The 23,633-nt window shown below is 39.7% G+C and overlaps 2 protein-coding genes across 2 annotated transcripts; one reads left to right on the top strand and one right to left on the bottom strand.

The window, feature by feature from the left end:
* Positions 1–3,338: 3,338 nt before the first annotated feature.
* Positions 3,339–14,041, bottom strand: snapc2 (small nuclear RNA activating complex, polypeptide 2). The gene is made up of 7 exons (XM_055058547.1): positions 13,967–14,041; positions 13,643–13,879; positions 12,052–12,225; positions 11,029–11,137; positions 9,303–9,827; positions 5,321–5,409; positions 3,339–4,252 (listed from the first exon to the last, which is right to left on the bottom strand). The coding sequence occupies exons 2-7, from the start codon at positions 13,853–13,855 to the stop codon at positions 3,974–3,976; spliced, it is 1,389 nt and encodes a 462-aa protein (XP_054914522.1). The 5' UTR covers positions 13,856–13,879; positions 13,967–14,041; the 3' UTR covers positions 3,339–3,973.
* A 4,727-nt stretch (positions 14,042–18,768) lies between these two features.
* med11 (mediator complex subunit 11) lies at positions 18,769–21,673 on the top strand. The gene is made up of 3 exons (XM_055058556.1): positions 18,769–18,908; positions 20,562–20,692; positions 21,319–21,673. Exons 1-3 carry the CDS (start codon positions 18,839–18,841, stop codon positions 21,472–21,474), a joined length of 357 nt encoding a protein of 118 aa, XP_054914531.1. The 5' UTR covers positions 18,769–18,838; the 3' UTR covers positions 21,475–21,673.
* The last annotated feature ends 1,960 nt before the right edge of the window (positions 21,674–23,633 follow it).

A 23,633-nucleotide genomic window follows, 5' to 3' on the forward strand; every position in this document is an offset into this window, starting at 1 on the left:
CTCACAATACTCATCTTAAAGAAAATCTGCTAGAGGTGTATTTTCAGTTTATTCAAGTACATAACTGTGTCCACAGTAGGGCCAAATGCATATAGATGAATGTGCCACTCATCAAAGAGAAAATTGCACTAATGTTACACCTCTGGCTTCCTACCAGAGTTGGTCACAAAGTCCAATAGTGTTGAATCCTCATAGGATTATTTGAAAACAAAAACTATAAAAAGAATTCACACAAACGCAGTTTGTGAGCTAAACTGCAGTTTTGTACACAAATCACACAGAACTCTGTAGGTTAATATAACCATGCATGTTTTACGTCAGACTGAATAACATATGTCTTGTAACAATTGTAATGTTGAGAATTTTCACACTTTTATGATGAGACATTAATTAGTGAAGATGAATCTCAAATCATATATTTAAATAACTCTTTGCATTTTTCTGCTTTCTAACTGCTCTGTTTATATTTTCTGTTTTATTCTACCAGTATTTATTATTATTATTGATTTTATTATTATTTATTTGTATGAAAAAATGTTCTTTTACAGGCCATCATTATTTTGGTGTAATTCTAGTCTTTTTTTCTGCATTTTACTCCTCCATAAAGTCTCAAGTTTTAGTGCTGAGAAAAGAGCAATAAACTCTGAACATGCTGCAAGTTTATTGCATTCATTTTACAGTGATTCCCACTCATCATAACACTTTGCAGATTAATTCATTCCCTTTAGTGACGGCTCACAAAGCCTCCAGCAGAAGACGAAACATTTCTGTCGGCTCTTACGGCCTTTGTCCTGAAGAAACGATTCTAAATTCATTATTTAGGATTAAATCATCCTAAATAAGCTGTAACTGATTGGTCCTGATAACCCCCAGAATATCACTGTCAAAGAGAGCAGTAACATTATTTATTTATTTTGGCTCCTTATGACAAGCATTTCTATCAGCTTTTTCCTCATCTTACTTTACCATTGTTAAAAAAATGTGTAGACAAACCACAGGAATAAGGTAAACCTTGTTTTGTTTGAGCCATTTTGGTGTTTGGTTTCACAGCTACTGAACTCTGCAAAATATATTTTACAAATTTCCATTTATAAGTTACAGTTCAGGCTGAAGTTGGTTTATTTTGAATGATGGATAAGAGAAAAAAAAAGCGCCTACTTGCTTATCCTGGCATCTTAAATGTGACATTGAACATTGATGGTGTGCGACATCAGGCCAAGGATCGGCAGCAAACAACCTTATGAAAACATTTCTTCTCAGATTATAAATCCTTATCAACCAGTATATCCTGTCAACACCTCCCTCTGGGTTGGTTCCAATTTTCCACTCATTTCCAATGTTCCGGTAATTACCAGCGCCCTTGTGCTATCTATTGCTATGTGAAAATGGTAAGTTGTATTAACATGCAACACAATTAAAGTGATTGCACTGTGGAATGGAAAACATATTTGAAATCAATGGTATTTTAGATAGGAAAGCAAAGCGAAGTGAGAGAGAGCCTCACTTTTTTTTTCTGGTTTAACCCTCTCCAGGCAGATGTTGCAGATTTGCAACAGCTAAATGCTACTTAGCTAGTCTTTGCAAGTAATTTGAGCCTGAGAGGGTTAAGAGAGAAATGTTCATGTCATCTGAAAATAGTGTTGGGTTGAACATTAACTCTAATTCATTGCTTGGGTGACTGGAGATAAAACAAGATTTAACATCCAGTCTTTGTTGTTCATGTCCGTTAGCAGTTTGTTGGTCTTGCAAATGGTGGATTAGAGACTGGATGGAACAGGAGAAATATTCTGTGGAAATGTGTGCTTTACACACATATCTTTTGAAATCTGGAGAATATGAACTAAATTTATATCACGATAAACATTTCACATTGGTTAATATCAATAATTATTTATTAGATTTTTGTTTTGGATATCTGAAGTACTGGCAAACTCTTTCATCCAGTTTTCACTCCATGCCATTTTTATTATTATTATTTTATTTTTTACTTTTAAGCAGCTATGAGGCACGGTGGCGAAACCTGAAACTGCTGCTGTGCAAGTTACTGAACAAGTTGTTGCGGTAACTGAAGAGCGGGTGAGTTCGTTGATGCTGGAGGTTGAGTGGCTGAAGCCTTTCCTCTGTCTGCAGCCCCCAGAATGTTGTGTGGTTCTGGTTCAGAGTTCAGTTAATATTATTCACTGAATATTGTGTCACACATATTATCTAACATATTAGGTTACAGACTTCTGTTTTAGGACTGCAGTAGTTTTAAAGAAGCTCATTGGTTGTTTTGACGTCTGTCATGACGGAGTGGGCGGAGCTCTGGAGAGAGCGACATCAAGTGCAAAGGATCAGTACATCATTACAATACATTATTAACTTATTATCCAGTTAAACACTATTAAGCTCTCTTTACCCTGTGGTTCCTCCTGTAACAGAGAAATTAGCTAAACCCTTGAATCGAAAATTATGATGTGTGACTTTTGCCTTAAGGGAGGTGGAGTGTGTTTATGAATATAATTTCTCTTGTTACCCTGGTTGACCTGCGGTTCTTGCTGGTCAGTCTGTGATTCCTTCTTGGAGGTCAGCCTCCCATCAACTAATCGTTCTCCCTCTCCTGATATTAAACCATTTACTTTCATGAACATCAGAAGTAGTCCTCCCATCAGCTCATTTGTTTCTTCTAGTGCATTCTGCTGTTTTCTCAACCTTCCAGTCGGCCATGGCTGATTGTACCGAGCCAGGTTCTGATTCTGCTGGAGGTTTCTTCCTGTGAAAGGGAAGTTTTTCCTCTCCACTGTCACTACGTGCATGTTCAGTATGTGGGATTTGCTGTAAAGTCAACAACTCAACACAAGTAATTGTCTCCATGTTTTCATAACTTAACTATAACTAACTATAACTATCACTAACAAGTCCATAACTTGATTCAATCTGCTCGGTTTATTTAGATAGAAACTTTTTAATCTACTTTGTATTAATTGAGCTTACTGTAATGTTTCAGCTTTAACTGCAAGTTACCTATGAACACTCATACAATTAACTGATTGAATATTTTATTATTGACAACCCTACATTGGATGGAATCAAACCTAGAAATTTGAAAAAAGTAAAAACTTATTATTCTGACGTTCCGCAAACGCTCCTATGTTTGATCATTCTAACTTCCCCGAAAGAGGAAAAGTTTCGACTGTAACCATTTTATTTTGGCTTCCACTGTGCAGCGTTAGGAGTTTGGATTTAATTCGAGACGAGCAGAACTCTGAACATTGATCCGTAGAGCAACAAATCCACACGAATCAGTAGGAACAAGTTGCATAATGCAGTCATTCCACTGCAATTAAAAAAGATGAGACTGACTGATTAGTCTTTTATTGTGGTCGTCGACGCAGCTTGTCACAAAAATTGTGACAATGTTCTGTGACGTTTAAGGACGTCAAATGTTGTTAAAGTTTTGATATCACGCCTTCATCATGAACAGGAAGAGCAAGTTGGTCAAATCAGCGTAAACTAGAAAACATTTCAGCGAAAACATTTCACAAAACTCAGTCCACTGCTGACCAGTTTGTTTAGGAATAGTAACAGAAAAAGTCAGACTCAAAGCCACCATCTGGGTTTTCTTAAAAGGACTTGATTTTGAATATAATCCTGTCTGAATTAAATTAACATACTTCTGTAAATAGTTTGGATATGAACAACCTGGATACAATTAAAATTTATTCAAAATTTGTGTGAAATACAATATCGGAGCGATACTGTGACAATGCAGTATCACTCATGGTCATAACTGAGCTGCTGTGGCAACAATTAAAAAAGAAATACAATAAATAACCAGTTTGAAAAAGATTTCTTCAAACCAACAACAGTAAACACATAAAAAGCCAACCTTCTCATTGTATCGGTATTTAATGCGACATTAAATAAAAATCACAGCCTTAATTTTCCTACACCCACTTAAACTTTGAGAAAGGATAGAACGGTTCACAGTGTTTTATTCAGAACTCTGTTTTCGCATCAACAAGCTCAGTGGAACCAGGAAAGGATTAAGAGGTGGGAGGAAGTCTGCCATGTCTGCATCCTCGGACTGGCCTGAAGAGGTGGCTCCTCTGTCGGCAGGGCCAGCAGCTTCTGCCTCCTGGCTGCATCTCTGGCTGGGATCTGCAGCTGCAGCTGCAGCTGGCCCCCTCTCAACACGCCGCGCATTCTTCAGCTTCGACATCAGCTGCTTTGCAGGCATGGAGCAGGCAGGAGCAGAGAGACACTGATGCATCTGAAACCAGGTCAGGAGGGAGAAGGCTTCAGGTTAACGGAAACCAAGAAAAATTTTCACATGGACAAAAATGTCAGTGGAATGACCAAAAAGCCCAGAATAAGTCCCTAAAGTAAGTCGAAACAGTTAAAAGTAATAATTAAAATGTGGTGAAAGTTAACCAATGAAAATCAGACATTCCTTCTGAACTGTGTTTCAACGGAATCATTAAATTTTTTTTTTTTAAAAAGCATGGACCAAATTCCTCTATAGCAGTGTTTCTGTGTCCTGGTCCTCACACTGTCCTCACACCGTCCTCACACTGTCCTGCATGTTTTAGGCGTTTCTTTTTTGCACACACCTAACTTGAATAAGTAGCTGATTAACAAGCTTTGGCAGCACTTGGCGACATGCAGCCATTTGAATGAAGTGTTCCGGAAAATAACACCAAAAGAACACCGTACATACAGTGAAGCATGGTGGTGGCAGCATCATGCTTTGGGGCTGTTTTTCTTCAGGAGGAACTGGGGCCTCAGTCAGGGTGAAGGGAATTATGAACAGTTCTAAATATCAGTCAGTGTTGGCACAAAATGGTCGGTCTTTCGTTAGAAAGCTGAAGATGAAGAGGAACTTCATCTTTTAGCACGGCAGCGACACAAAGCACAGATCTAAATCAATAAAAGAACGGCTTCACTGGAATAAGAGTGAGGCTTTGGAATGGCCCAGCCAGAGTCCAGAACTGAATCTCAGGAGGGCTGTGCAAAGCCGATTCCTGTCAGATTTGGAGTGCTGTAATAAAAGCCAAAGGCGCTGCAACAAAGTACTGGTTTAAGGGTGCACATATTTATGCAACCAGATTATTTTATGTATTTTTCCCCTTTAACGTTTTCAGACTGAATTGCGAATTGTATGATTATTTACCTTGCTACCATTTCATTTTACATCATGAAAACCTGGCATCTGAGCAGGTGTGTGTAGACTTTTCATATCCACTGTGTTCTTCTGTCTGCCAGTGGAATCCCACACAGCAATGTGTCCAAAAGCAAAGGCTTAATGTTGAATAGCTTTCCTGAAAACAGCAGGATCTACCTGGACCAGATGTTTCTGCAGGTTGTTGCAGTCCAGATGATGAAGCTCTTCTGGGAGAGACATCAGCAGGTCCAAGACTATCGCACTTTCTGGAAGGCAGAAGACAAAAAGAAGAAAAGACTGATTTCATTACTGTGGCTATAAGATTACGGCACTGCATCATAAAATGTTACAGTGCCGTATTTTCATGCCAACAAATGATTCCTGGGTTGTTTTTGATGTTTTAGCTACTGTGTGTGTGTGTGTGTGTGTGTGTGTGTGTGTGTGTGTGTGTGTGTGTGTGTGTGTGTGTGTGTGTGTGTGTGTGTGTGTGTGTGTGTGTGTGTGTGTGTGTGTGTGTGTTTTGGGAGGGTAGAGGTAAAACGGCGGTGATGTCGTGTGCTATCCCATCTGCCTGCTCTTCAAATAATCAAACGTTAAATACATTTAACTGGGGGGAATTAATAACAAATTTTTGATTTGAACTTCCAAAACATTTGCCTAAAGATTTCATTACACATGAATGTCAAAGGTAAGAATGTATACATGTAGAGCTTGTTCCTTGTATGACGTTATAGTAACTGCATTACTAAATATAAAACCGTACATTGCTTAATACGCAACAGAGTCATAATAAGAAACCATTATGAGGCCTGACTGGAAACAACATGTTGCCACAGTAATCCATGGATCAGTGACGCTGTGGCAGCTTTGGGAAGGTCTGAGAGATTCTGGGGCAGATAAGATAACAGATTTATGGAGACAGTATCACAATTCATTATCAAGTGTATAAAAAGTGACCCTTGTGAGGACGAGTCTGACCCGCTGATAAACCTCATGTATACTGACATGAGGCATATGGAGCGATTCACTGACTACCATATAATGAAGCCTGTGGTTTAGATTGCATTCATGCAGAGCTAAAAACAAAGAAATAAATGCTACTTTAAACCCGATTACTCTTCTTAGTGCTTTGTTTTACAATTCATAATCTTCTCCATCCAATGTTTTTATTTTGCTTATCCTGGTCGCTAAGAATACTGGAGAAAAAAATTGCAGCCCGGATAACTGTAAGCTGATTGCACTCGCCTTTATCTTATCGTAGTTTATAGAGTACATATATCTCTTCCCTAAATAATCTGTTTTGCTTTAAACCAAGGCAAGGCACGGACTGCTTCCCTGTTTATATGTTAAACAGGAAAGCAGTATCTGTGAATCAGCCTTTGGTTCAATCATCAGTTTATGTATCTAATGAGCCAATAAACACTGCATGAAACGCTAAAAATCTAACGTATGCAGATGATCTCCAGCCCAGGAGGTGCTGATCTACTGCTGCTCCTTTAAAATATGTACCAAACATGGTGTGCAGCATGATATCGGGCTCATTATTATTATTATTATATGCGGTATTTTGAGGCAAAATTTTCCCTGATAAACTATATAACAATTTTCTTGAGTTTTATAAAAAAGGACAAATATTTAGATACTTCTATTACTGAACAAACAAACAAATGAATGATGACATATAGACGATGTGACACATAAGTTGAGCTTTTGCTCAGTCCCAGTATTAGCTCTCATTCAGTCAGAAAAAAATAAATAACTAAAAACATTGGCTGAGGTTTTTTTTGTTAATGTAAAATGTTTTTTTTTATACTTCAACTTATTTTATACTTTTAATTATGGGTTTTATAATTTGTGTTATTTTTAATAATAGTAGTAATAGACCCAAGTTTGTTAATAAAGTTTGAAGACGGTAAATTTAAGTAAATGTTAAATAATTAAATACAGTTATCAAAAGAAAAACAAACAACTACTCAGACCAATCTGGCCTTATTTAAAAAAGGAGCTGCTCCCAAACTGCCATCTGTGGTTTTAACACACAGATGGCAGTTTGTCACTGGCCTTTGACTATGCCATTCCAAAAGCATCACTTTTTAGCCAGGAAAACATGCGGTATAGTATTTGATGATGTCAGTAGATGAGGCAGTCCTGACAGGAATCTTGCCATCAGATCACATTTAGTGAATAATTACTTGTGATATATATCACTGATCTGCTGATTCATGTTCTGGCCAATACTGATTGTTTTTAAATAACCAAACCAAACTACCTCAAACAACCTGAGGTAGTGTTCTGAAAAATAAATATTTTTGAAGTTTTTTTTAACCGATGCACTTCTTGGGTTTCCATAGCTCAGAGTAGTTTCAGCACATCAAGGGTCTACCAACTCATTGTCTGAGCAAGTTTTGCAGCTATGGGGTGTGAATTCAAGTCAATTCTCAGAAGAGATGACTGAAATAGAACATATTTTCAAAGACATTTTTGTCATTTAGAATTTCTTTGCAAGAAAAAAAAGAAAAGAGATTTTAGTTTAAACGCATATGGAGCAGGACTACCTGTCAGAAAATCTTGTGAAATAAATAAAAGCTGTGTTTCTGCCTTAGGTTCAAAGCAAACCTAGACTATCCAGTTATGAAAAAACATTTTCAGCATTTTATTTCAACATGGCATTATTAGAAATGTTGCTCCTGGTTTTTGGGGGTGGGGGGAAGCCACTTGATTCTTTGTTTCATTAAACAACAAATGGCACCAAATAAGCTTAGAAGGGAGAATGGATGGCACTGAAATAATTCACCAACACTAACTGCTGCCTATGCAGTTCTGGGCCATGTGCATAATGTACAAATTGGCACTGAGTTAATACATTACACATATGACATTGTTCAACCTCATTTTACAGACAGACATTTGCTTCTCATATATATTGGAATCTGTGGATTCAAATATAAAGCCATGTTTGCAGGCTAGTTTTAAATTTACTGATCTTAGAACACTTAAGGGATAAAAAAAAGCTGGAACAGAAAATGTGTCAAGGGGTAAATCCCTTTTCACACTGTTTGACCTAAAAATGGAACAACCTCTAGTGTTTAAGATTTCTCATGCTTCAGAAATCTTCCTGCATTAATCTCATTAATGTGTTCTGCATACACAGGTACGTTTAATTAAATCGTTTTTTCATTTCATCCCCACTGGAGGTTTGATACCACATCAATATTAAATGATTAATGATCCAGTTACATCGAGCCAAAGTAAAAATGTTGATTCACAGTCATCTTTAATACGATGCAGTATGACTGAACTGCATCTGCACTTTCCAGAACAGGGGAAGTGGTGTCTTTGATGAAGTTCTTTGACCGTTTTGCTTAAAAAAAAAAAAAAAGGATGAAAGTTTAAATTCTGCCTCAAATATAGAAATATGGAATTAAATTGAACTTTTTATGTGAATGCATTAAAGCTCAGTGTCTATTCTGTTTGTTTCTTTATGACTGAAAGGTTCTCCAGGGAACGTTAATTTAACTGACTTAAAAAGTACAAAACATGAGACTGGGTTAACCAGTGACCAATTTATTTTTTTGTGCAAAAATGCTTTTTTTTTAATGTTAATGCCTGAGGTCTTGTAATAACCTACAAATAAAATGGTCAAGTCATATTTGGGTTGTTTTTGTAAGTTGATATATTCAGAAATGACTGTGTTAGATGGACATATATCACATTGTATTGACTGCAGACTTGTGAATTAAAATCCTACCAAGAAACCGTGTTGTTTACCAAACAAATCCGTAAAATAAACTGTGATAAAGCAGCTGATTAATATCGTTGATCGGCACAACCATTTTAGAATTTGAGTAAAGTTTGTTGATTTTTGTTAGCTTAAAATGTCAAGGAAACGTGTAAGTCACCACTGTTTTGAACCCTTAAAAAAACAAACAAAAAAACAAAACAAATGAATATTAAACAGAACTCTTCATTTTCTTACATGAATATTTCAAAAGCAAACTAAATGTGAGAGTTGGTACAAAATAATTAAACCTAAAAGTTTGTCAGAGTTTTGCAATAATAACGTCACGGATGTTTTCAGAGCAACTCAAAGTTTCCCTTTAGTCATCAGATGGTGTAAGGAGGACCGTAGCATATGCTAAAAGGCGCATCACTGACTCACCCATGGGCGTTAGATTATAATCCTCACTGGGGTTTTGGACAACACTCAGGTACTTGTAGATCTTTTCAAAGTTCACAGTAAATTTAACTCCATCTGTCTTTGGGCCGTTTACCGCAGTACGTTTACTTGATTGCCCAAATGTAGCAGGCAGCTCGGCGGCTGCACTGGAGAGTGGGACTGTGGAGTGGGGAGAGGAAAAACTGGACACCGGCAAACACATCGCAACAGGAGATTGAGCTGCTGAGATTGAGACAGGGGAGAGGCCAGAGGCAGACGGAGCGAGAGGCTTTAGAGAACCAGAAGATACGAACGCGGGAAGCGTTTCTGAGGGCAGCGGGGCGACCGGATCTGGACATCCAGTTCGCGAGGTGGAGGTGGAGGCAGCAGCAGCGGAAGGAACAGCTGGCTGTATCTGACGTGGAAGGATCTTCCTGGTTCGACCTCTAACAGATGGTGCTGGGAGTCTACTGCTCACTGACCTGGCTGGAGCCGGAGTGATGAGCAGGAAGGTAGCAGGACGCTCACCTGGACCGAGCAGAGAGAGACTTCTTATTCAAAGCCAAAACTGTTTTTTAAAACTGCAAAAAGTACAAATTTCAAACTTTATTTAGGATGAACAAGCCTCTGAACAAACTCATCACAGACAGTGAAGGCAGAAAACATTAACAGCTCTTGACTTTTTCGCACACAGGCTCATTCCAAATTGTATTGAAGGGATTTCTTGTCTCAAAATTCCACACACAAAAAGCTCATGAAAATGTGGGATTTTTTTAGTGCGTTGTACATTTATTTAAAAAATAGTCAGTTGGTTTTGTTACATGTATTCATCTGGTGAAGGTGTGATGGCACACTCTGGATTCTCTGGTCAGCTTGTTCAGTTAAACTGAATAATAATAATAATAATAATAATAATAATAATAATAATAATAAATGCAAAAACAAAATCTTACCAAGTGTTTTTGGTCTAGTTTCTAGTGCAAATATCTTAGTACTCTTTAAATAAGACAAAACTAACTTAAAAGTAATGTTTTTAGCAAGATACAGGAGCTTGTTTTAAGTGCATGATTCCTTAATATTGATGAAAAAGTTATTGCTCCATTGGAGGATTATTTAACCAATAATACATTTCCCTATGTTGTAAGTTAATTTATCTGCCAATAGAACTAGAACTTTTTCATCAATATTAAGGAATTATTTACTTAAAACGACTCCTATATCTTGTTGAAACATCACTTTTAAGTTGGTTTGTCTCATTTCCAGTGTGATAAGATATTTGCACTAGAAACTAGACCAAAGATACTTGGTAAGCTTGTTTTCTTGCAGTGAATGCAATTGAGTATTTTGTTATCAAAAGTCTTAGACTTTATTGTTCATAATGTTTACAGCCATCATGCTCAGGTCCAGAGCTTCAACATTAAAACAATAAAATGAAGACGTTTATAGGGTTCATGACATCAGAGCACAATCAAAAGGTTTTTTACATCAAGAGCACATTTTTTATTGCTTTGTGATCTTGGTGGCTGATAAAAATGCAAGATACATTTTTTTTTTAACTCTTCACATCTTTTTTTATGATGAAACTTTACTGGAGTTTCTCATTCATGATTGATTCAGCAGTGAAGTAAAAAATGAATAAAACATCCCATCAACTTTTTTGACAAGGTGAGATGACGCTGCAGAAGTTTTACAGGTCTGTTGTGCAGAGTGAACGCATGAATCCACATACCTTTCACTGGCATGCGAGGCACTGGTCTACAACCAACAGTGGGCCTGAGGTCCTGCCTGGGGTCAGAGTTCCTCAGAGTGCAGGGCTCTGTCGATGACACAACCAACATCTGAAGGAAAAGGAAAAGAAAGGATGGTGGGATATTTTCTGACTGATTTTAAGAAAACCTGTCACAAACCTAAGACAAGAATCAAAACAGTTTGGGGTTTTTTTGTTCCATACAACGGCACAGTAACGTGTGCGTTCTGAAAGGGCTTCTTGAAAGATGAAATATAACAGCATGAAAATTCACAGCTTGTTCATTTCAAGCATTTTTAATGTCCACTGAACATAGGGAGACCAACTTCCTCCAAGAAGTCGTTGTTCATTTTCCTATGGCAGCCAAACTATCCCACAGTGGACTTTATTCTTTTAGATGAGACAAAATAGCTCTGCAGGCCGGCGTTGCTGCCAAGCTGCAGAGCTGGCAGCGACGCCGGGGTGTTTAGGGAATCGAGTCCTGATACTGTAGCTGCATACAGCCGGACCCATTTACATTGACACGAAATAAAATGCTTTTGCTGAAAGAACAGTATGATGGGAAGTCACTCTTACTGACCGAAGTGCCGTGACTTTTTCAAATAGCAGTTTACCGGCTCATGCCTGTGTGGCCCGATATTTGAACCTCTGCGAAGGCAGCTGCAGCATCATGAGGCTGTGCACGCACATAAACCAAAAGACAGCATAATCTCCCAGTGTCTACCTGATCGTAGAAATATGTTGCTTCTGATAAAAATAACATACTGCGAACGGGACATGACTTTAACAACTTTGATTATATTTAAAGTCCTCTAAGCATTAGATCCATTTGAGTTAGGATCAAACCTCGGTGAGATCTGCCGCACACGTCTTGTGCATTTTTCAGGTGCATGCCGAGTCGTAAGCCATGCCCCTTTAGTTCTTTTGTTAGTCTATGATCTCAAGGGGCACAAGTCACTTATCTTTTGGTTGACTGATCACTTGATTGTTCTTGTTTGAGCATACCTGAGAGAAGGCAGCAGCTATGACTTTCTCAAGGCTTCCAGCAAGACTGGAGGCCATGTGTGTCCACTCTTCAATAGGCTTGCTGAATTGCTTCTCCTCCCAGTTCTTCAGACGCAGCTGGAAACGTGCAGATGATATGATCTTGTTTTTCAGAGAGTCCACCATAGCACTGATCTGCGACACAGGACAACAAACCTCACAGGATTAGTTTTTGTGCTGACATTTCACACTCATTTTATTTCGGCAGGGTAATCAGATGCCTAATAATGGTCTATGAAAGACACAGGACTGTAGGCTGACTGAGACCTCAGTCATTGATGCCACTGGACCACCGATATTTGATTCTCCCGCCCCATCAATTGGTAGAAATTTTGACATATGGACCCACAAACAAAAGCCCATTGGCTAGGCTCTGTTCAGACTGGTGTTAGCGCTGGGATATATGATGGACTGGGGAGTCAGGAGGCGTACTGGGGGCCACTCTTACGGACCAGGGTGCCGGGTTCTGGCGTGGGGTGAAAGGTGAAAGTCGTTTCAAACATCACTAATATGAAAATAAACATCCGAAATTCTTAACGTCAGTTTAACAAAAAATATATAGTCAACAGTAACCAAATCATATTCACTTATTGAATGTTCAGCTTCAAGTATTTTAAATAGCAGCTCTTTTTATTTTATAGGGGAGTGGAACAGAAACATAAACTGTACAAACTCAAAGAAAAACATATTCTAGTACCGCCACCTAGTGGTATGTTTGAAGAAATTTCTGGAGGTATGTTTCAATGGCTTCTGTTAGTCTGACATATCTGTGACCAAGAGGCAATCTAATATAAACTCTAGGTCAGGGACCACCTAAATTGCCCCACAATAACACAACATGTTAAAATACAATCTGAAATGAAAATATTAGGCTCTTAACTCACTTATTGTCATGAACAATTATCCTGAGAGCATTATGATTCATTTACATAATTCTGAAAGAGTGGATGATGTCAAACACATGGAAATATTATTAATGCACAAGTGTTGTGTGCATTTATACATTCAGGTCTTTTTGTAATTTAGAAGCACGACTGACTTGAATTGCTTTGGCAGAAACAAAAATCTTCTTCTGCACCATATGAAAAAAATAAATATACACAGTATTTTCCAGGTCATTATGAGGGTTTTGGGTTAATGTGAGACTGGATTTAATGTTTTTTTTGAGTCAGAAGCCTTAGTACTCTCCCATGGAGGCCCATTCTGCCCAGCCAGTCTTCTTTATAAGTCCTGGTCACTAAAAAAAACCTCAGATTTCAAAATGACTCTAGTTTAACCACAGTTAATACATGGGAGACCACCGGGTCAAAGAGGTTTGGGTAGCTTTTTTCCACCAATGAGTGAAATTATCACTTAAAAACCGTTTTCTGTATTTAGTCAGGTTATATTTATCCAACGTTAAATTTTAGGATCGTCTAAAACAGAAGAACTGCATTAGCCCCCGTCCCAGCTGATCACACACAACACAACACAACACAACAGTCAGAGTCCAAACCACCAAAAGCTCAAGGTTTTTGGAAGGGTTCTGTTGTCAGACTCGTCTCGGAGTTACCTCTGAAACGGACCGAGTAGGTATTTGTTCCTTCAGGACATCATAGTCAATCTCTTGCAGGCCTCTTGTGGTCTGGCCGAGAGCTTTCAGGGCTTTCAGAAGCTTATTCAGCTCAGAAGGTGCCCACATGCAGCGCGCTTTCCTGCGGGGCTCCGGCGTTTCTGCCCAAGAGCTCAAGTCTCGTTTGGTTCTGTTCCGAGGGGGCGGCTTCATCCTCACCGGTTCTTCTCACTGGAGCTAAAGACAAGAAAACGCAACAAAGTAGTCTGAGCAGGTTATGAGGGGCATAGTTGTCCCGTTTAAATTGAAGTTGAACTATTTTACCTTTATCCTTGTTGTTTCCAGTTAACTTCTTCTTCTTCTTCTGGTGTTGCGTCTTCGTCTTGTATTTATTGACGACTGAAAAGACAAGTAATGGCGCATTACCGCCACCAACTGGTGAGGAGTGTGACTCGGGATTCGAAAACAAATAATACAAATAAAAAGTTAATTAATTCATAAATTAAATCCTTCCAACTAACCCAGGGGATCAAAACAAAAACAACAACAACAACAAAAAAAACACAATATAAATGTATAGTATTCGCCCCCCAACTTTACTGATAATCTTATTTAAACGTTTTTCACGGTTTAGGATAAGAATAAACCTTTCAGTTTCACATGTCTGTAACAGTGATAAGGAACCATCTGGCATAACATGATAAATAGTCTCTTCCGCATCACAAAAGTCACAATTCCCTGTTATTTTCCCCCTATTTTAAAGAGTGCAGATCAGCTTGACTCCTGAGACAGAAGAGATTCCACTGGAAATAAGAAGAATAAAATTAGCTCTGACATATTGGATGAAAATAAGAAGTAGTAAGGATGGAAATGCAAATTCAACAATCTTAAAATATTGTTGGGAATACTCAAAGTTCCAGAGTAATGGATTTGGATGGATCATACACAAATGGATTAAAATGTGTGGATTAGAAGATAAAGAAATAGTTCAGTTTAATCCCATTAGAGTTAGTCCTCCATGGATTTTTCCAGAGGTTAATGTTGACATGAAACTTCTTAAAATGAAAAATCATTGGAATTTAAATGAATTAGGGGTAAAGACTGACGTATTTTTAAGAAACTCATATTATAATTATATTAAAATATATTCAGATGGTTCTAAGAATTTAAAAGGACGTGTGGGAATAGGAATATATATATATATATATATATATATATATATATATATATATATATATATAGTAAATTCCTTCTCACCCACCGCGGGTGGTTCTTATCCTCTGAGCTCGGTCCTCTACCAGAGGCCTGGGAGCTTGAGGGTTCTGCGCAGTATCTTGGCTGTGCCAAGGACTGCACATTTCTGGACTGAGATGTCTGATGTTGTTCCTGGGATCTGTTGTAGCCACTGCTCCAGTTTGGGGGTTACTGCCCCGAGGGCCCCGATGACCACAGGCACCACTGTGGTCTTCACCTTCCAGGCCCTCTCCAGTTCTTCCCTGAGGCCCTGGTATTTCTCCAGTTTCTCGTGCTCCTTTTTCCTGATGTTGCAATCACTTGGTATTGCTACATCTACCACAACGGCTTTCCTCTGATTTTTATCCACTACGACAATGTCTGGTTGGTTCGCCATTACCATTTTGTCTGTCTGGATCTGGAAGTCCCACAGGATCTTAGCTCTGGCATTCTCCACCACCTTTGGGGGTGTTTCCCACTTTGATCTTGGGGTTTCCAGTCCATATTCTGCACAGATGTTTCTGTACACTATGCCTGCCACTTGGTTATGTCGCTCCATGTACGCTTTCCCTGCCAGTATCTTGCACCCTGCTGTGATGTGCTGGACTGTCTCAGGGGCCTCCTTGCACAACCTACACCTTGGGTCTTGTCTGGTGTGGTAGATCTGGGCCTCTATTGCTCTGGTGTTTAGGGCCTGTTCCTGGGCGGCCAGGATGAGGGCCTCTGTGCTGTCCTTGAGTCCAGCTTTTTCCAGCCATTGGTAGGATTTACTGATATCAGCCACTTGGGTTATTTGCTGGTGGTACATCCCATGTAGGGGTTTGTCCTCCCATGATGGTATCTCTGGCACCTCAACCTCCGTTCCCTGTTGTCTGAGACATTCACTGAGCACATTGTCTATTGAGGCTTTGTCCCTGATGTATTTATGGATCTTAGTTGTTTCGTCCTGGACAGTGGTTCTCACACTCACTAGTCCTCTGCCTCCTTCCTTGCGGCTCGTGTACAGTCTCAGGGTGCTGGATTTGGGATGGAACCCTCCATGCATTGTTAGTAGCTTTCTAGTCTTAATCTGTGGCTTTTATCTCCTCCTTTGGCCAGCTAATTATTCCAGCAGGGTATCTGATTACTGGCAAGGCATAGCTGTTTATCGCACGGATTTTGTTCTTGCCATTGAGCTGGCTTCTCAGGACTTGCCTTATTCGTTGGAGGTATTTAGCTGTGGCTCCTTTCCTTGTGGCCTCATCGAGGTTGCCATTTGCTTGTGGTATACCTAGGTACTTGTAACTGTCCTCTATGTCTGCTATTGTTCCTTCTGGGAGTGAGACCCCTTCTGTGTGGATGACCTTCCCCCTCTTTGTGACCAGCCGACCACACTTCTCTAGTCCGAATGACATCCCAATGTCCGTGCTGTAGATCCTGGTGGTGTGGATCAGTGAGTCGATGTCTCGCTCACACTTGGCGTACAGCTTGATGTCATCCATGTAGAGTAGGTGACTGATATTGGCCCCATTTTTGAGTCTGTATCCGTAGCCAGTCTTGTTGATAACTTGGCTGAGGGGGTTCAGGCCTATGCAGAACAGTAGCGGGGACAGAGCATCTCCTTGGTATATGCCACATTTGATGGACACTTGTGCAAGTGGTTTGCAGTTGGCTTCAAGGGTGGTTTTCCACAGCCTCATCGAGTTTGCAATGAAGGCTCTCAGAGTCCTGTTGATGTTATACATCTCTAAGCATTCAATGATCCAAGTATGCGGCATTGAGTCATAGGCTTTCTTGTAATCAATCCAAGCCATGCACAGGTTGGTGTGTCGGGTTTTGCAGTCTCGGGCAACTGTGCGGTCTACGAGGAGTTGGTGTTTGGCTCCTCTGCTATTTACACCGATACCCTTCTGTGCCGTGCTCATGTGTTTATCCATGTGTTTGCTTATCTTGGCCGCTATGATGCCTGACATGAGCTTCCAGGTTGTGGAGAGGCAGGTTATTGGTCGGTAGTTGCGTGGGACTGGACCCTTTGATGGATCCTTCTGGATTAGGATTGTCCGCCCTTCAGTTAACCATTCAGGGTGAGTCCCACTTTGTAGCAGCTGGTTCATTTGGGCTGCCATTCGCTCATGGAGAGCAGTGAGTTTCTTTAGCCAGTAGGCATGGATCATGTCAGGCCCTGGTGCTGTCCAGTTTTTCATACCTGAGACTCTTTCTTGGACATCTGTCACAGTGATGGTTACCGGGGCTTGCTCAGGGAGGTTGCTGTGGTCCTCTCGTAGAGAGGACCACAGCAACACAGCATTGCTGTTGTGGGACGCCTCCCTTTCCCATATGCCTTTCCAGTATTGTTCCGTCTCCAGCCTTGGTGGGTCTGCTCTGTTGTTATTGTTACCCTGCCATTGAGAGTACACCTTAGCTGGGTGGAGAAGAGCCGGTTAATCCTTCTGAATTCATTCTCCCTTGTGTATCTCTTTAGGCGGCTGGCCAAGGCTTGGAGCCTCTGTTTGGCAGTCTCGAGTGCTTCAGGTATGGGCATCTGCCTGTACTTTCTGGGTACTGGTCTTTTCATTGCACCCTTGTGGAGCTCTGACAGTTGTTACCTTGATTTTAGCCTCTAACCGTCTTTTCCATGGTGGGTATTGGGTCTCATGGTTGCTCTTATAGCCAAGTATCTCAAGGATCACTGATGCTGAGTTGTAGATCAGCTCATTGGTTTCTGTTATGGTGTTGGTAGGGATCGTTCTCAATGCTGCATTCACATTCTCAATTAGACTTTCAGATGGTACTTCTACAGCCGTTGTAATTGGCGCCGGGAGGCCTGGTTGTCATTCGGGTCATGATTCTCTCTCTCAGGTCAGCAGCTGTCTCGTTCAGCTCTGTTTCGCTCATTGGGGCCGTGTATCCCCTCACTGGGTGGGGACTTGTAGTTAAGTCCCCACAGTCCTGACATCCGGGTTCCTCCCTTTTGCCGTAGCATTTGTGTTGTATCTCGTCAATCTCAAGTTGTGATAGCAGTTGCCGTTTGCGGATGTTGGAACACTGAGCTACTAGTTGTTTAGCGCTTAGTGTTGACTGGGGATGTCGAAGTAACCATTCCTTCCCCAGTCTTTGCATGTAACCTCTCTCACTAGGGTTACTTGAGTAGTAGCATTCCAACAGATCCACATTTTCATCTCTCGCCCATTTCCGTCTTGTTCCAGTAGCCCATTTGTCATCAAGGTGCTCTGGTTCCCCAACACCTGACGCAGACCTTGTTTGGCCGGGCGACGTCTGAGCCGGCATGTTATGCAACTTAGTATCTCTCATGGTATGAGGTAGGCAGTAGCTTGAAGGGTCTTGCCTAAGGACCCAGACTGGATTCGAACCCTGCCCTCTCGGGTGATATACTGATGCCTTATGTATTGAGCTATCCAGTCAGCTATAACTATATATATATATATATATATATATATATATATATATATATAATATTCAGTAGAAATATTAAGAAGAGAAATAGAAGGGAAGAAATAATAATGATTAGATTAAGAGTAGGGCATACATATTTAAATGATACTTTATATTTAATAGGGAAGAAAAACAATGACATGTGTGAAGAATGTGGAGGGAAAGAAAACGTAGAACATGTGTTGATGAACTATAAAACATATGAACGTGAAAGGGAGAAATTGAGAAGAATAGTTGGAAGGACAGATCAAGAATGGAGTTTGAAAGGAAAACTGGGAAATGATGGAAATATAATGAATATTTTCATATTAAGGAAAGCACTATTTATTTATCTTCAAAATACTAAATTAAAAAATAGAATCTGACTGATGTAAAATACTGTTGCTGCACACTCGTGTACAGTAGGTGGCGGTATGCAGCTTAAAGTTGCTTGCGATCCGCCATAATAGAAAAGAAGAAGAAGAAGAATTTTAGGCTGTTGTTCTCTTCGTTGCATTCAGTTGTGGTTCTTTGAGCGCCTTCCTGACCCGGATGGCGAACGAGCGGCTCCGAGTCCTGGAGGAGGTGGAGAAGGACATCGCGGTGGTCCTGCAGTGCGCCGGTGAGGAAACATCTACAGGAAGAACAGGTCGCTGCTTCTGGGGCTTCCTGTTGTGTCTCGGTGGGATCCAACAGGGTTTGAGTTTAGTGTAGATTACAGAAAACCACAAAAATGAAGTCGGTTTGAAATGGCTAAAGTGTATTTTTTTCTCTACCTTCCGCATCTTTAATCGACTCTAGTTTAAAAACTACAACCTAGACTCTTCAAACCTGCACTGGATTATTCTGCCCTAATAACAATATCTAAAGCCCTGTTTGTGATTTGTGACACTTCAGCTAAGGGCGATTTGACCACTTTTCTGCATCATAACCCATAAACCTTTAGATGGATTGTTGATTAGGGCCGATTTCATTTTTATTTTTGGATTTGATGATGAGCTTTTCTTGAAGAAAGGTTGTAACATTTGCTCAGTGGATCATGAGATATGGCTCAATATAATCAGTAACCTGCCCAGGACAGTTAAAATGTTTAAAGCATCTAAAATGCCATTACCTGTTTCCTGTAATGATCACTACATTACAGTAGTGTCCAAGTGTACATTAGTAAATCCCCCCTCGCCCCCAAAAATAAAAAATTAAATCAAATTTTATTTGTATAGCACATTTCAGCAGCAAGGCATTTCAAAGTGCTTTACATCAAAAACACAAAGTCATGCAACATATAATAGACAATTCATTACGTATTACGTTTCAAAAACAATTCTAAACAGGTGTGCTTTTAGTTGAGATTTAAAGGAAGTCAGGGTTTCTGCTGTTTTACAGTTTTCTGGAAGTTTGTTCCAAATTTTTTGGTGCATAGATGCTGAAAGCTGCTTCTCCTCTCTTGGTTCTGGTTCTGGGGATGCAGAACAGAACCAGAACCAGAAGACCTGAGAGGTTCTGAAAGGTTGATACAACAACAGCAAATCTTTGATGTATTGTGGTGCTAAACCGTTCAGTGATTTGTAAACTAACAACAGTATTTTAAAATCTATTCTTTGAGCTACAGGGAGCCAGTGGAGATTAGTAGTGATACTTACTGATGTAGTAATGGTGTAGTGATGATGTAATGATCACTACTGAATTAGTAGTGATCATTACAGGAAAGGATCAGTACTAATCTGTAGTAGTAACGCACACCATGTTGCAGACAAACCCACATGGTGTGTCGGTCTGTCTGCCCTGACAGATGCGATACATAAAACTGGGCCGATATGATGAAAGAACATTTATTCCCATTTGTTTCCGGAGGAGCAGGTCGCATGTTGGTCGTGTGACAGTGATAGTGATGCAGCAGGATAACAGGCAGTTTAACTGAAGCAGAGAGGCAGGGTGAAGTCAGTGTTGTGCTCATTTTTCCCCCAAAATGTTGAAAAGGTAATGAAATGTTTCGAAACATTGTAAAAATCCAGGAGTTGTGAATCATTACTATTGATGAAATCATATGTATGTTCAGATGGCTTGTTTTTAAGACTTTATATAAAGAGTTTGGTTTTACACATTGGAATTATCTGCTTTCACGAAACTTGAGACTTGTGACTACCTTGTCACTTGGCATAGTTACTACTGCTGCTCATTAATGTTGGTATCGTGAATGCTCCTTTCATAAAGTAGCAGTGAATTTGTGTGTGATCTGTAATGATTTCTTCCGTCTGATCTTTACCTTTGACGGCAGGAAACATTGTTCTGGAGCTCTCCAAAGACAAACACAACGCCAGCCTCCTGGACAGGCAACTGGTCCAGTTCCAGACGTCAATCGGTCGAGTGGAGAATGAACTGGGCGCCCAGATCCGCTACCTCACACAGGTCAGAAGAAGAAAACTTGTTGCCTTTGGTCCATGTATTGCTGGTCATATTCTCAGGTCTGATTAAAATTGATTTGAATGTTTCTGTAAGAGTTAGCATGCTTTGCTGCACACCAATCTTTGAAAACCTGACCTACGGATACCGGGTTTTTGTTTGAAAAGTCCCATGTGTGCGATGGACTGGCGACCATTTGGTAACAGAAAGGTGTTACTTACACACTTAAAATACACATCAAGACATTGACTTGATGTAATCTGCTGGTTTTGCTTGGATAGAAACGTTTGAATCTACTTTGAGTTATTAATTGCGCTTACTGTACTGTTTGATAATTAGGATCATTTGCAATATATGTGTGATTAAATTATTCTTTTTTTTTTTTTTTTTTTTTTTGTAAAGTGTGTTCAGACAGTATTTTTTGCGAATGTACACTATAGAAATAAACTGAATTGATCATTTCGGCCAATCACATATTTCCCATAATTAAGGAAATCTGGCTCAATTTATCAGTGCAGTTCTCATGATAATACCTCCAGAGGTCTGAAACGAATTTCCAGCTCTGGTTTAAAAACAATCGTGTCATTATTGGAAGCAGCCCGGCCATGTTAACGTTGTTTTCCTCCCACCAGGTAGCTACTGGTCAGCCACACGAGGGCTCCACTTACTCAACCAGGAAGGACTGTCAGATGTCACTGAACAGAGCAGAGTATGCAAAGGTCAAGCTGGGAGAACTGGGCCGGACATGTGAAGCCATGCTGGAGCAGCAGCAGCAGCAGCAGATATGACAGAACATAATCGGTAACGTGGGACTGTGTGTCAGTATGGTGCCTAAAACTGTCGGAGTGATACAAACCAAGACGCTGGACTAAAGGCAGGCGTTGATTCGTCAATTAGTGGCATTTTTTTAAAACACAAACCTTTCATTTTGTAATTTTATGTTATGCAACATTCAATAAACTTGTACATTTCTGAACATCTCCTACATCCAAGTGGCAACAGTTCCTTTCTTGTGGGAGGGACTGCGACATCAACTGCTGGCTGAGAACTTCCTGTGTTCAAGTGATTCTCACCTCATTTCCAATGAAATACGATCCCGGTGAACTGAACTGTGGTCTGGTTAGCTTTTTATGTTTCATGTTACAAGAAAATGTATTTTGAGGGGGAGGGGTTCATTAAACCTTAATCAGCACAGAATAAGTAATTGACTGACAGTGTAATTATTACATTTTTACTAACAAATTCCAGTTTGAAGTTGGAAGCATAAATATGTCTGGCTTCAAAATCCAATATGGCTGCCTGGCCTATCTTTTTATCGTAATTTTTATGATTGGGCTGTTTATTTGCACTTTTAGCTATTTGAATCCTCACACATGATGAAAATTGTTTGCAAATCCAAAATGCAGAGAAATTCATGATTTTACTTAAAGCGTGGTCACCAGACATCCAGGAGCGAGACGTTTTGGAGCCCAATAAAAACAGTGAAAACTGCTTTTGATGTTTCCAAATGCAGGTTCTGACCTCAAAAGTGCAGTAAACAGAACGCAGCAGTTGTTTGAACAGCCTGTGTCGTGTGTACTGATATAATACCTAAAATGGATGAGCTGGGTTTCTTGGGTTTCTTTTCCCCAGGACGGATGGTTCTGTTTTCTTTTGTTCTGTTTTATCTGTTGCTTCCCTTTTTCTCCAGTGAGACATTTTAACACTGTACTGCGACATTCATATGTTCAGTAGTTTTATGACAACTGTACAATCAGGAGTTGTCATTAGCTCTGTTGCCTGGCAACAAGATTGCTGATTTGAATCCCAGCCACATTATCTATAATGTGAATCAATCTGTGGATAAAGTTATGAACTTAATCTGCTCAAATCAACAATCAGTTCTGTTCCAACACATAAGATGTCAGTTGGCTCCAGTATTGTGTGGGTGTGGCTCAGATCTTAAGTTTGAATTAGTAACTATTCCTCTTTGCGGCCCATCTGTGGTGTTCCTCAAAGCTCCGCTTATTTGTATGCTACCACTTGATCAAGCTATTTGCTAATATTTTTTAATTTGTATGCAGACGATGCTCAAATTTATTAGGTATTGATCCATATGACCTGCCGGTTCATGTCTCATTTTTTGCTTAATGCCTGATAAGTTTTATTGTTAAACAATGACAAAGCCATTGTGTAACAGAGATGCTATTGTTCAGATTTTTAACTCTTCAATAGGGCTGATCTGTATTAACTGTGATGAAATAATCATCAGCCTTTGCTACAAACGATTAAGCCTCCAGGAAACAAATGTTCCATTTTAGGCAATAAAGTTTTACTGAAACAAAACAATAGAAATATTTGCACCCATGAGATTCTTATGATCCCAAAACATTGTATTAAAATTGTTTTATCAGATTAGGAGTTTTACCAAAATAAGATCAATGATGTGTTTTGCTGATGCTTTAAAGTTCATTAACACTTGTCTTGATTTCTGTCCGTCTCCAGTTACTACAGGATCCATAGATCACTCCAGTTCCCTGTGATGTCAGTTAAATTCATGTTTGGGTTTATCACTGCATGACTTGCACCAGCTCATAGTAAGGTAGTTATTCTTTACACCCTCTGAGATCATCTGACTACTTTCTGTGAACTGAGCAGGATAAGTCGAGGTTATGGAAAACACAGCCAGTGAACATTAGACAAACCTTTGTGCTATGACTTTTATCCATTTGAGTTTACAACATAAAGCATTTTAACTGTTTTGAAAGGTACCATTCACATGTGACGGTAGGAAAAAGGCCCATAGCCTGTTGGTGTGGTCAGAACCCCCATTTCTAAAATGATTCGGACCGATGAGGACAGCAGAAACAGCTTTGTAAAAGCCAGATGGTTCCAAATCTTCCATCATTTAGCTAACATAACTACAGATTCAAGAGAAGATTTGGATTAAAACATTTAGGCTTTTCAA

Source organism: Poeciliopsis prolifica, unplaced genomic scaffold (genome assembly GCF_027474105.1).
Source record: "Poeciliopsis prolifica strain line A6 unplaced genomic scaffold, Auburn_PproV2 SCAFFOLD051, whole genome shotgun sequence".
Classification (NCBI taxonomy): domain Eukaryota; kingdom Metazoa; phylum Chordata; class Actinopteri; order Cyprinodontiformes; family Poeciliidae; genus Poeciliopsis; species Poeciliopsis prolifica.